This window comes from Fomitopsis serialis, assembly GCF_022376445.1.
Source record: "Fomitopsis serialis strain Sig1Antser10 chromosome Unknown B0H18scaffold_4, whole genome shotgun sequence".
In the NCBI taxonomy this organism is placed as follows: Eukaryota; Fungi; Basidiomycota; class Agaricomycetes; order Polyporales; family Fomitopsidaceae; genus Fomitopsis; species Fomitopsis serialis.
Genome location: NW_025954964.1, coordinates 149282 through 159947, shown reverse-complemented (window position 1 = coordinate 159947; position 10666 = coordinate 149282). Strand labels below are relative to the sequence as shown.

General features: G+C 52.4%; 4 protein-coding genes across 4 annotated transcripts; all 4 read left to right on the top strand.

Annotated features, from left to right (window-relative positions):
* Positions 1-194: 194 nt before the first annotated feature.
* On the top strand, positions 195-2702 carry B0H18DRAFT_975366 (allantoicase). Its single transcript, XM_048044066.1, has 11 exons — positions 195-352; positions 453-665; positions 727-794; positions 850-929; positions 989-1105; positions 1158-1311; positions 1384-1459; positions 1577-1879; positions 1929-2392; positions 2450-2475; positions 2531-2702. Exons 1-11 carry the CDS (start codon positions 324-326, stop codon positions 2651-2653), a joined length of 1653 nt encoding a protein of 550 aa, XP_047898961.1. The 5' UTR covers positions 195-323; the 3' UTR covers positions 2654-2702.
* A 161-nt stretch (positions 2703-2863) lies between these two features.
* B0H18DRAFT_975361 (eukaryotic translation initiation factor 2B) lies at positions 2864-4562 on the top strand. The gene is made up of 7 exons (XM_048044065.1): positions 2864-3120; positions 3181-3603; positions 3653-3753; positions 3804-3904; positions 3963-4009; positions 4060-4163; positions 4214-4562. Exons 1-7 carry the CDS (start codon positions 2989-2991, stop codon positions 4461-4463), a joined length of 1158 nt encoding a protein of 385 aa, XP_047898960.1. The 5' UTR covers positions 2864-2988; the 3' UTR covers positions 4464-4562.
* A 117-nt stretch (positions 4563-4679) lies between these two features.
* On the top strand, positions 4680-7368 carry B0H18DRAFT_975350 (phosphoprotein phosphatase). Its single transcript, XM_048044064.1, has 13 exons — positions 4680-4953; positions 5029-5163; positions 5217-5262; positions 5320-5528; positions 5581-5713; positions 5772-5884; positions 5937-6074; positions 6125-6240; positions 6297-6321; positions 6376-6567; positions 6627-6682; positions 6733-6826; positions 6877-7368. Exons 1-13 carry the CDS (start codon positions 4791-4793, stop codon positions 6987-6989), a joined length of 1533 nt encoding a protein of 510 aa, XP_047898959.1. The 5' UTR covers positions 4680-4790; the 3' UTR covers positions 6990-7368.
* A 175-nt stretch (positions 7369-7543) lies between these two features.
* B0H18DRAFT_975346 (uncharacterized protein) lies at positions 7544-10573 on the top strand. The gene is made up of 12 exons (XM_048044063.1): positions 7544-7681; positions 7739-8026; positions 8079-8158; positions 8212-8249; positions 8300-8332; positions 8385-8428; positions 8478-8567; positions 8617-8839; positions 8891-9318; positions 9375-9446; positions 9504-9689; positions 9738-10573. Exons 1-12 carry the CDS (start codon positions 7616-7618, stop codon positions 10437-10439), a joined length of 2250 nt encoding a protein of 749 aa, XP_047898958.1. The 5' UTR covers positions 7544-7615; the 3' UTR covers positions 10440-10573.
* Positions 10574-10666: the final 93 nt, after the last annotated feature.

The window sequence follows — 10666 nt, the reverse complement described above, 5'->3', positions numbered from 1 at the left end:
GTCCGACTCCAACACTCGATGGGCGTACATTCGTAGCACAGCGGACGATGTCCGAGGCCATATCGCCAGCTCGCGACATTTTGAGGTTCTTCACGCAGCCAATCAGAACAGCTCTGCCGATGACTCGGGCCCGTGAGCCTGGCCACTGCTTCCGATCCGATCTTGTTTGTCGCGCTTCAGAAGTCTCCTGAGTGCATACCGCCATCGTTATTCATTTGCTCGGGACTTTCACCGCTCACTGGCACGCCTAACTCTGACAAGGTTGCTGATCGGAGAACAGATACTTAGACGACTCCGAACAGAGGATCAGTGTCAAGTCAATAATGGAAATTGAGCGCGTCCCGCTTGACCTGTTCGCTTCCGTCTTTGGGACAGCCATCGGTGCGTAGACGCTCACACGACGTCTTGACATGGAAACCACTCAGACTGAAATGGGAAGTAGAACTGTCCAGTGTCGCCCTGGGAGGGAAAGTAGAGTCTTTTTCCGATGAGTTCTTTGCGGAGGCTTTCCATCTGTTGCTCGTAGAGGTATTTGATTACATTTTTAACCCTTCCTTTGTTATTGACGAAGCACAGCCCGCGCCAAGCTTGAAGGGACAATTTGGGCCCAAAGGAGCACTCTACAGCGGATGGGAGACACGGCGACATAATCCAACACACGACTGGTAGGCCACGCCCTCGTTTCGGTGGCTCGTCTCGTCGTCATCTCATTATACGTACGTTTAGGTGTATAATCAAGCTGGGCACCACTGGCACGATATTAGGTTTCGATATCGACACTACACACTTCAACGGTGGGCCCTATCACGATCTTGCTGTAGAAACAGACTCAGGCTACGGATGATATAGGCAACGAGGCCCCTGAAGTCAGTGTTGACGCACTCTACCAGCCTGACGATCAGCCTGCTCCCCAGTCTGACGGTGCCAACGTGGGTCGTAAATCGAACACTTTCATCGAACCGTTGCACTTTTAACGATATACTCGTAGTGGTCTGAGATTCTGCCCAGGTCGCCTTTGGGACCAAGCTCAAAACATCTGTTCAAGATCAATCCTACGGAAGGGTTGAACTATGTCAAGCTTAACATGTATCCAGACGGCGGAATTGTCGGTACTTTCCCCCTTGCACAAAAATGCTCCGCTCACCAAGGACCAACAGGCGCGATTCCGCGTCTACGGACTAGTCTCCCCAGTATTCCCAGCCGATTTGTCAGTCCAATTGGACCTTGCTCACGTATTCTCCGGTGGAAGGGTGGTTTACACTTCGGATCAGCACTTTGGTGTGGGATCCAACTTGATCCTTCCCGGGAGAGGTACGAGGCCGGTGAATGCAACGGCCGTTTGTCATCTTGAAATGGTCAATGATGCTTACGACGAGTTGTTAGGTAAAGATATGGGCGATGGATGGGAGACGAAGCGAAGCAGGCACAAGGGGCACAAGGACTGGGTCATCATCAAGCTGTACGTCCCGATTGACCGTCTTGCCGCCACTGATTGACCGGTGACATTGCCACCGCCTATGCAGTGGCGACTCCGGATATCTATCTCATGCCGAGATAGATACCGCTCACTTCAAAGGGAATTTCCAGAGTCATGCGAGTTGCGAGCTTTGTCGAGCGAAGAGTTGAATCCCGTTAGCGTTCCTGAAGAAGACTGGACACTCATCCTTCCTCGCACGAAGCTCGGGCCTCACCGGCAACACTTCTTCCAGCTGCACAATGTGGATGGCAAAGCGTTCACGCATGTCAAAGTAACCATTTACCCCGATGGTGGCATCAAGAGAATCCGCATAGTTGGTCGGAGGACGGGCGGTGATATCACAGCACCGGTGCCGCCAGGCGCCGCAAGCGAAACTGCGGGCGCAAACATTCAACAAGGCGAGTCGGCTTCTACGACGATTCGACGGCACAAAGCCCCAAACCGCAGCCAGCGCAGCCGGACCTATCCTGCCCGCACTTCCACTCACTCCGGAAGCCTTCGCACCTTTTGGACAGGTTGTCCAGGCTTACTCCGATTTGAATGCCGTGCCGTCTCCGCGTGCCACACGCATCACGGGTGCGAACCAGGGAACCGCCGTGAAATTCCATAAGCTCGCGTTGCTCGAGTCGTCATATCCCGCGGATACCGGAGCTACGTCAGGCCTCTCCATCTACCGATGCAAGCCAATCGAAGTTGCTCCGGGTGGTCAGTGGGAGGTCAAGCTGCTCGAGAGGCACCCCTGTACGAACCAGGCGTTCATTCCTATGGGTGGCGGAGAGGGTCTAGACAGCCCAGGAGAGACGTACCTGGTGATCGTGGCAAAGAATGGTGCAGATGACAAGCCCGACCTCCAGAGCATGCGCGCATTCATTGCAACTGCTGGGCAAGGAATCGTCTACAACACGGGGATCTGGCGTGAGTTCTTTTTTCATTACAACGGTGTGGGTCGTAATACTGATGTCACTCCCCAAGACCATCCTATGGCCGTCATCGATCGGGTGAGCTCGCCTCATGGTCATAATTGCTTGCAGAATACTAATTTAATGTTGCTAGACAATGGACTTCACGTGTGTCGAGACGCAAGTAGGGAACGGGGATAAGCTGGACTGTGAAATTGTCGAGTTGGATGGCTCGGCTGGGTTCTCCAGCGTGCAGCTTCCCAAATCAGATGCGTAAAATGTGTTTTCAAATCAGTAAATTGCGATGTATGTTTGGCTCAAGCATGTCAGGGAGAGTGCGTGGCGTGTGGGGTCGTTTAGGCTCGCCGCGACAACAGTGGGCGTCAGTCTCCGGATTTAACGGAGGACAAAATCCCAGGCGGTCGGTAGCACGTGCATCTCTCGATCGATCCAGATCACCGATTTGAGATTGCCTCATCCTCCGCAATAGCTGATGCCGCAAATTGTCTTCGGTGTTCAATCGCGGCTGTGCAGCTCGCTTCACTCTCTTGCTTTGAAGTCCAGTTGACTCTTCATACCGATATTCTCAACATCTGTGCTTGCTCGGTCAGTATGGCCCTGACATCTATCAAGACTTCGGGAGACAAGATCGAGATTGTCAACCAGCTCTTGCTGCCGCATACCACTGAGTTCATCGAGATCGACTCCATCGAGCAAGCTCACGATGTAATCAAGTCCATGAAGGTATGAAGTCGTATCGATCTGGGAGACTCGCATTAATCAGCCAATTTCGTCGCGACATAGATTCGAGGTGCCCCGGCGATCGCTTCACTCGCCGCCCTGACTATAGCATCCCATCTCTCCCGAGCACTGCAGACCGAGCCTACACCAGACTGGCTTGCTTCACCGGGTCTACTAAATGAATACGTAATTCCGAAGCTCGACTACTTGTACACCGCGCGTCCGACCGCAGTCAACCTCGGGGCGGCTACGCGGCGGCTGAAGCACAGACTCCGAACTTCCCTTGAGGAGGGCAAGGACGCACGCGCGACCGCCCAGGATTTGATAGTAGAGGGTCGTGAGATCGATGCTGAAGACGTCTCTCGAAACAAGAGAATGTCGAAGTGGGGAGGGGACTGGTTGATCGAGCAGGTGAAGGCGAAGGGCAAGCCCACAGAGAATCTCAATGTCATGACAGTATGCAACACTGGGTCGCTGGCAACATCTGTGCGTAGCGTGCATGCGCTGCTGTATCTGCATTTACGGACTTGTGTAGGGTTATGGCACAGCATTGGGATTGATTACATACCTCCACGAGACAGGAAAGTTAAGCCGAGCTTTCTTCACGCAATCCACACCCTACCACCAGGGGTCTAGGTCAGTAGGCAACAGTAGTCTCAGAATTGGCGAGCTCATATCTCGCGCAGACTCACAGCACTGGAACTCTTGACGTTGAACATACCTTCGACTATGCTCTGCGATAGCATGGTGGGGTCGCTATTCCAGCATAATGACGTCCATGCTGTCGGTGTGTTCGGTCATTCCCTGCATCCATGGGGCGCTGACAAGACGATTCATGTGCACAGTTGTAGGAGCCGACCGCATAGCACGGAACGGCGACACGGCTAACAAGGTATGCATATGCTACACGTTCGCCAAACTAGTCTAACATGCAGGTAACAGGTCGGCACGTACAACGCTGCGGTCCTTGCATCGCGACACAACATACCATTCATTGTCGTGGCCCCAATCAGCACCGTCGATCTTGACATAGCCGATGGCAACGCGTAGGTCCCTTGATTATCTTCGTGATACCTAGCTAACTGTATTTTTCCAGGATTCCCATCGAGCAAAGGCCTGCCATTGAGGCACGACTTGTTCGGGGAGCCGTGTATCCATTCGCATTGAACGCTCAGGGCGTGAAGCAGCAAGCAACTGTTATGGTCACCCCGGAGAACCTTGAAGGGGTTTACAACCCTAGTTTTGATGTCACTCCCGCGGAATTAATCACTGCTATCGTGACGGAGAAGGGGGTGGCGGTCAAGACGGATGGAGCGAGTGGGTTTGACTTATCGAGTATTGTTTGAGCAAGCCAGGAAGTCGACATAGAGCTGTATTATGTTGCCGGATTAGTCACTCTTCTATATGTCCTCAGTTGTCGGGAATTGATATGCATATGCCAGTGCATGACAGCGGTCCGTACGAACGAAACAGACGACGGCCTGATTCGCTACTCGCTGTGCTTACGTAATCACATTTTGGACTTCCCACAGGATTCGCGGTGGCTGCGTCTCACAATCCGACTCTCACTCGCATACGAAGCCGACGCGTTGCTACGCGTCTTCACTGCTCCTCTTGCCATCATTCGAATCGGGATATCAGGAGCTGACTGTACTCGCAGCGGATAGCTGAAAATGAGCGACTCAACATCAATCCCTTCGTCGCCAACAGATTCGACTGCCGTGACCTCGCTTCCCCCGTCACCCACATTCTCCAAGCTGAGTTTGGAGGATGTCTCAGAGCAAGATAGACAGGGAGCTGTGAGGTTTAAGGCAGAGGCCAATAGGGCTTTCACCGGTACGTCTCCTACCCCCATCGTTCCACTCACTCAGTCAGACGACCAGGCACTCAGCGTGAGATCATGAATTGTAGGCCATGACTTCAATAAAGCAGCGGAGCTCTACTCAAAAGCCATTGAGTTGAACCCATTTGATGCTACTTTTTGGTGCAACCGCGCGTACACGCGCATCAAATTGGAGGAGCATGGATACGGGCTTAGTGATGCTGGTAAGTCTGTGTACCGTTACTTGGAACTACGCTGCAAGATGCACGGCCTACAGCACATGCGATTGAATTGGATCCAAACTATTCGAAAGCCTACTATCGGTGAGCAGACACAACGTTTTTTTTGATCTGGCACATGAATTACACTGCCGTGCACAGGCGAGCGACATGCTACTTGCAGACAATGAAATTTAAGCAGGCCATTGCGGACTTCAAGAAGGTGCTTGCGCTCGAACCGAACAATGCACTCGTTCGTCAACAAATGGACAGCACGGCGAAGATCATGCGAAAATCGGAATTTGAGAAAGCCATTGAGATGGAGGAGGAGGCGAGTCCGGTAGAGCGATGTTTAGCGATCATCTCTGAAGGTGAGTACATAGCTTCCGCGCTCCGGCTAGCTTATGACAGCATGAGTGGCAGGCGGATGTGATCTCGACCGCAGCTATAAGGGTCCGCAACTGCCTACAACCGAGGGGGGCAAGTACAACATCAACCTCGAATTCATCAATGCTATGATTGAGTGGTTCAAGGAGGGCAAGACTTTGCCAAGAAGGTGCGGTGCGATTCTTCTGATCAATAATGTACTCTGTAATAAGGGAATGCACGTTAAGATATGTATGGGAAATAGTCTTGGGAGCGCATCAAGCGTTCGTCCAGGAAGAAAGCTTAGTGACGCTGGACGTTGAGGAGGGTATGACCTGTGATGTGATCGGCGATGTTCACGGTATGTATACGCCTCTCAATCTTGCTCGTATCGATCTCATCTACTTCTGCAGGTCAATTCTATGACGTTCTGCACCTCTTATCTCTCACGGGTTATCCAACCGACAAGCATTGTTTGCTTATGAACGGGGACCTCGTTGATCGGGGCTCATGGTCGATAGAGGTCATCCTCACCGCGTTCGCTTTCAAGTGTAAGTTGCGGAAGAGATTTAGATTTGTTTCCGAGCTGATATATGGGCAGGGCTCTATCCCAATCGGATGTACATCAACCGGGGTAACCATGAGACGAAAGACATGAATCGAACGTATGGCTTCGAAGGCGAAGCAAAACACAAGCACGGGGATCAGACATACAAGGTGCGGCACCGATGTGTCGACGCACGTTGTACATGTTGGTTGATATCTGCACTCAGCTCTTCGCACACGTCTTCACCGTTAGTAAGTGCTCCGAGGTCAACATCATTGGGATGTCTCTGATTATGGCCGCTACAGTGCCTCTCTCAACCTTGATCTGCGCATCGAAGCCCCCGGCAGGTCCGGCGGCCAAAGCTATCCTGTCACCTGAAGGCCGGAAGCGTTACTTCGTCGTGCATGGTGGCCTGTTCAGCAAGGACGGCGTTACCCTCGACGAGATCCGTAAAATCGACCGCATAGGGCGACAGCCTGGGCAAGAAGGACTCATGTGTACGCAAATGTCGTCTTCCATACCCCCGCGAACGTGACGCTGAATCACCTTATTGTAGGTGAGTTGCTGTGGACAGACCCTCAAGAGATGCCAGGACGAGGGCCCAGCAAACGGGTAGGATTGATCACCATACGACTTAGCAGACCTTCTGAAAATCTTCCTAGGGCGTCGGCATTGCGTTTGGACCAGACGTCACCAAGCGGTGGTGCCAGTTGAACGGCGTGACAGGCGTAATCCGCAGTCACGAAGTTCGGCAAGGTATGTTCATGCCGTATATGATGCTAGGAAAATCTGATGGATATGCCAAGATGGATATGCCATTGAGCATGATGGACTTTGCACCACTGTCTTCTCAGCGCCGAACTACGTAGACCAAGCAGGGAACAAGGGCGCATTCGTAAGTAATATATCTGCAAGGTGAGTGCATGTACTGACTCTCAATGCAGATTCGGATTGATGAACACGGCTCGCAAATGTACACGCAATTTGACGCCAAACCACATCCGCCAATGAAACCCATGGCGTACACGTCCGGGGGCTTGTCGAGCTTGCTGATGTGATACGATTTTCCCGTTCAGAGCCCTCTTAGAGCAACCTATCGTGATCATGAAAAAGGTCCAATTGTATCCACAACTGTAGATCAGGGGTCAATGCTGTAGGGTTTGCGCATTACACACGGACATGTGTTCGATTGCTCTGCTCTTGATATCGCTGTCATTGTATACCACATTCGCTCGATGTTATCCTAGTGCAACGCACAATATATGTACGGTGACCGCACGATGTGCTGCGATGACTGTTAGAAAACTACCCTGAGAGTGCTTACTGTTCGCGTACCTTTGTATGACTACTGCAAATGGCCGGATCGCCTACTTATGTCGGCGCCTAAAGGGGGCGTTCAGTATAATTCCCAAGTTTGGTAAGCTGATGGGAGCGTCAACTTCGTTGAGTGTAGGGCGCCTAATACACTTCTCGCTTCAGAGCACTCACTTCTACTCGCGTAGCGCGCACGGACATTCGCCACCTCGTCAGGACCTGCTTTGGCATATGGACAAAACGAAGTCGAAACTCGCTGCGTTCTTCGATGACGATGACGACGAATCTTCGTTTCCAGTGCGGACGGAGACTCTTCAACTTTCTGACACACTCACCGACTGCTCTTCATGATAGCAAAAGGAGGTAGACGACCAGAAACGCTCTGTGTTCACGCAGGGCGTTGTCAGGAAGTCTAAGCGGGAGAAGGAAAAGGAGGCAGCCGAAGCTAAACGCAGGGAAGAAGAGGAGAATGCTGCTAGAGCATACGCGGAGTTCTTGGATGCGTTCCAGGGAGAGGCCGTCGACCGGAAGAAAGGCGTTTCGGCATTTGTGAAGGCGGGAGAAAGCTCGGCATATGCTCCAGCGACCCGAGGCAAGGCAGCTGGTGGTCAAGGCATGCGAGCTTTCGAGTTGGATACCATGGTGCGTTCTTCCCTGTGATGCTACTGTAATGTGTCAGACGAACTTGCCGCAGCAACCGCCGTCTCCTCCGCCAGCTGCACCAAAACCCAAAGGAAGACGCGCAATGGACTCTTTCCTGGCAGAAATCAAAAGGTACGCTGACAAGCGCCTCCAGTAGGAATGTGGCTGATGACTGCATGGTGTAGAGAGCAGGCTGATCGTGAAACCAGGCTCTCCCGACATGGTGAGCTACCTCGAGTGTATATGCGTAATATCTGCTCACACTGTAAGTAGCGACTCAAGGAAGATCCGTCACCTCGATTGCTGGTACGTAAGCCTATACTGTGTCAAATCAGTAACCCCAATTTGCCCTGAACAGCCTACGAGGGGCAAAGTGGCAGCAAAGATAGAGGAGACCCTGCGGTATGTTCTCAATTTTCAGTCGTGACAGCCGTGATAACAGGAGACACAGTCCACGAATGTCTTTGTCGCCAACCTGCCTCCGCATGTAACGGAACAGAGTCTCGGGACCTTCTTTGCTCGCTGTGGACCCGTCGGCTCGGTAAGTCTTCACGGCCGTTCTTCATGACTTCGTCTACATATCCTACTAGGTGAAAGTCATGTGGCCCAGAGGAGACGCTACTCATGGGCCTGGTGCGGAAATGACAGCTTCCCGACGGACGAAGAACGCAGGTCTGAGTGGCTTCGTGTCATTCATGAAGCGCAAAGATGCAGAGGCTGCGCTGAGAGAATTAGACGGATTCGACTGGGGAGGTTCGGTTCTCCGCGTCGGCTGGAGTAAAGCCGTACCGATCGCTGCGAAGCCTCTTTATAGTGCGTCCGCTGACTGCCTACCAAAAATCGGCCTCACATAGTTCTCTACAGTAGTCACGAAGAAGGCGTCTTCACGGTCGCCATCAAGGTCTAGATCAAGGTCGCGGAGTCGCTCACGCGAGCGATTGAGTCGGCATCACTCTTACTCTCCCTCGCGCTCTCGATCCCGGTCTCGAGAGTATGAAGGCTCCGGTAAACATCGGCCTTCCAGGCGATCACGAAGTCACTCGCGAGGTCGTGATTACTCTCCTTCACCTCCTGGCTACCGGCACCGTTCCACTAGTCGCAGACGATTCGCCAGTCGATCGCCTCGACGCTCCCAGAGTCCACGTGCAGTGCATCTTGGTCTGGACGAAGAGATCTCGGATCAGTTCATCCGGTTGGTTGCTACCGAAGTCAAGGGTCATGATGCGGAATACGAGGAGAACCTCAAAGAGAGGGAGAAAGCAAATCCTAGGTATGCCTTCCTGAAACGCGACGTAAGTTCGGTGTAGATTCTGGTGCGGCTGATATTGAATTGCTGACCGTCATGTAGCACTGGAGGCACAAATATTTCCGCTCATTATTGGATCGCAATGATGCAATAGAGCCAGAATTCGATGACGAGGTACGATCTGCTTCTCTTGACCAATCGCAATCACTGATGAAGCGGGCTGTCGACCAGGGATACAACTCCGTATATTCCACAGACTCTGCCGAAGAGTCGGAAAGGGAGCATGGTAGGAAGAATGAGCTGGGCAAGCGTGCTCGAAAAAGATTTGAAGCGATGCTGCGTGCGCTCAGCGGAAAACGCGGGGAAATTGCGCGGTGCATGGCGTTCAGCCTTGAGCATGCTGAGGCAGCGGCAGAGGTCAGTAGTTTAGTCGACGGATTCGCGAAATGCTGACAATAACTGCAGGTCTCCGACATCATCATTGCATCCTTAATTGTCGATGGGACTCCAGTGCCGCGCAAAGTTGCGCGCCTGCATCTCATTTGCGACATCCTGCACAATTCCGCTGCGCCGCTGCCCATGGCTTGGAAGTTTCGACAAGAGTTTCAGTCGCGTCTTGGCCTTGTCTTCGATCATCTATCGACCATCTATCACTCCTTCCCTGGGCGTATCACTGCAGAAACGTTCAAAAAGCAAATTACAGCGGTTCTCGACATCTGGGAGGACTGGATTGTCTTCTCTCCAGACTTCACCTCCGGACTGCGTGCACGGTTGGAGGGCTCGATCGCACAGAATACTACGCCGGAAGAGGAGGTGGAGACGACCCAAGTAAGGCAGAACACACCAACGGTATCCAAGTTCAAGGCAATCTCCTTCAAGCCCGCACACGAGCTCGCTGTAGAAGTCGAGACTGCTGCAGCAGACTCGGATGAGGGCGAACAGATGGATCTGGGAAGCGATGATGAGGATAAACCTGCTCAAGGCGTGGGTGTTTCGCCGCCGGTTGCTGACATCGATGGGGAACCTATGGACGACGTTGACGGTGTTCCGATTGATGACATTGACGGCGTACCCATGGATGACATCGACGGTGAGCCCATGGATGGGGATCCCATTGACGGGGAACCTATGGAAGAGGATATCGACGGTGTTCCTGTTGACGTCTGATGGGTCCGTAATATACAGTCGGTCAATGTATACATCCTGATTCTGCATTCTGGGTGCCCTAGCCTCAATCTATTGACTTCATTGGTTTGTACGGGACGGCGACTTGTATACACACGTTGCCTCAATTAGTCTGCAACTAAAATGATTTTCATTCGGGTGAGTGCAGATCCGACCATTACATAAGTCCTTAGAGTTGTACATGCCAGTTCCTGTCCTGATTTAAATAG

Coding starts and splice junctions, on each gene's coding strand:
- B0H18DRAFT_975366 (XM_048044066.1), top strand. CDS start 324: ATGGAAATTGAGCGCGTCCCGCTTGACCT. Junction 1,880..1,928: donor GCAAACATTCAACAAGGCGA/GTCGGCTTCTAC, acceptor AACCGCAGCCAG/CGCAGCCGGACCTATCCTGC. Junction 2,393..2,449: donor CTACAACACGGGGATCTGGC/GTGAGTTCTTTT, acceptor TCACTCCCCAAG/ACCATCCTATGGCCGTCATC.
- B0H18DRAFT_975361 (XM_048044065.1), top strand. CDS start 2,989: ATGGCCCTGACATCTATCAAGACTTCGGGAGACAAGATCGAGATTGTC. Junction 3,121..3,180: donor ATGTAATCAAGTCCATGAAG/GTATGAAGTCGT, acceptor GTCGCGACATAG/ATTCGAGGTGCCCCGGCGAT. Junction 3,604..3,652: donor CTGGGTCGCTGGCAACATCT/GTGCGTAGCGTG, acceptor GGACTTGTGTAG/GGTTATGGCACAGCATTGGG.
- B0H18DRAFT_975350 (XM_048044064.1), top strand. CDS start 4,791: ATGAGCGACTCAACATCAATCCCTTCGTCGCCAACAGATTCGACTGCC. Junction 5,529..5,580: donor TTTAGCGATCATCTCTGAAG/GTGAGTACATAG, acceptor CATGAGTGGCAG/GCGGATGTGATCTCGACCGC. Junction 6,075..6,124: donor CACCGCGTTCGCTTTCAAGT/GTAAGTTGCGGA, acceptor ATATATGGGCAG/GGCTCTATCCCAATCGGATG.
- B0H18DRAFT_975346 (XM_048044063.1), top strand. CDS start 7,616: ATGGACAAAACGAAGTCGAAACTCGCTGCGTTCTTCGATGACGATGAC. Junction 8,429..8,477: donor AAGATAGAGGAGACCCTGCG/GTATGTTCTCAA, acceptor CAGGAGACACAG/TCCACGAATGTCTTTGTCGC. Junction 8,840..8,890: donor CGCTGCGAAGCCTCTTTATA/GTGCGTCCGCTG, acceptor AGTTCTCTACAG/TAGTCACGAAGAAGGCGTCT.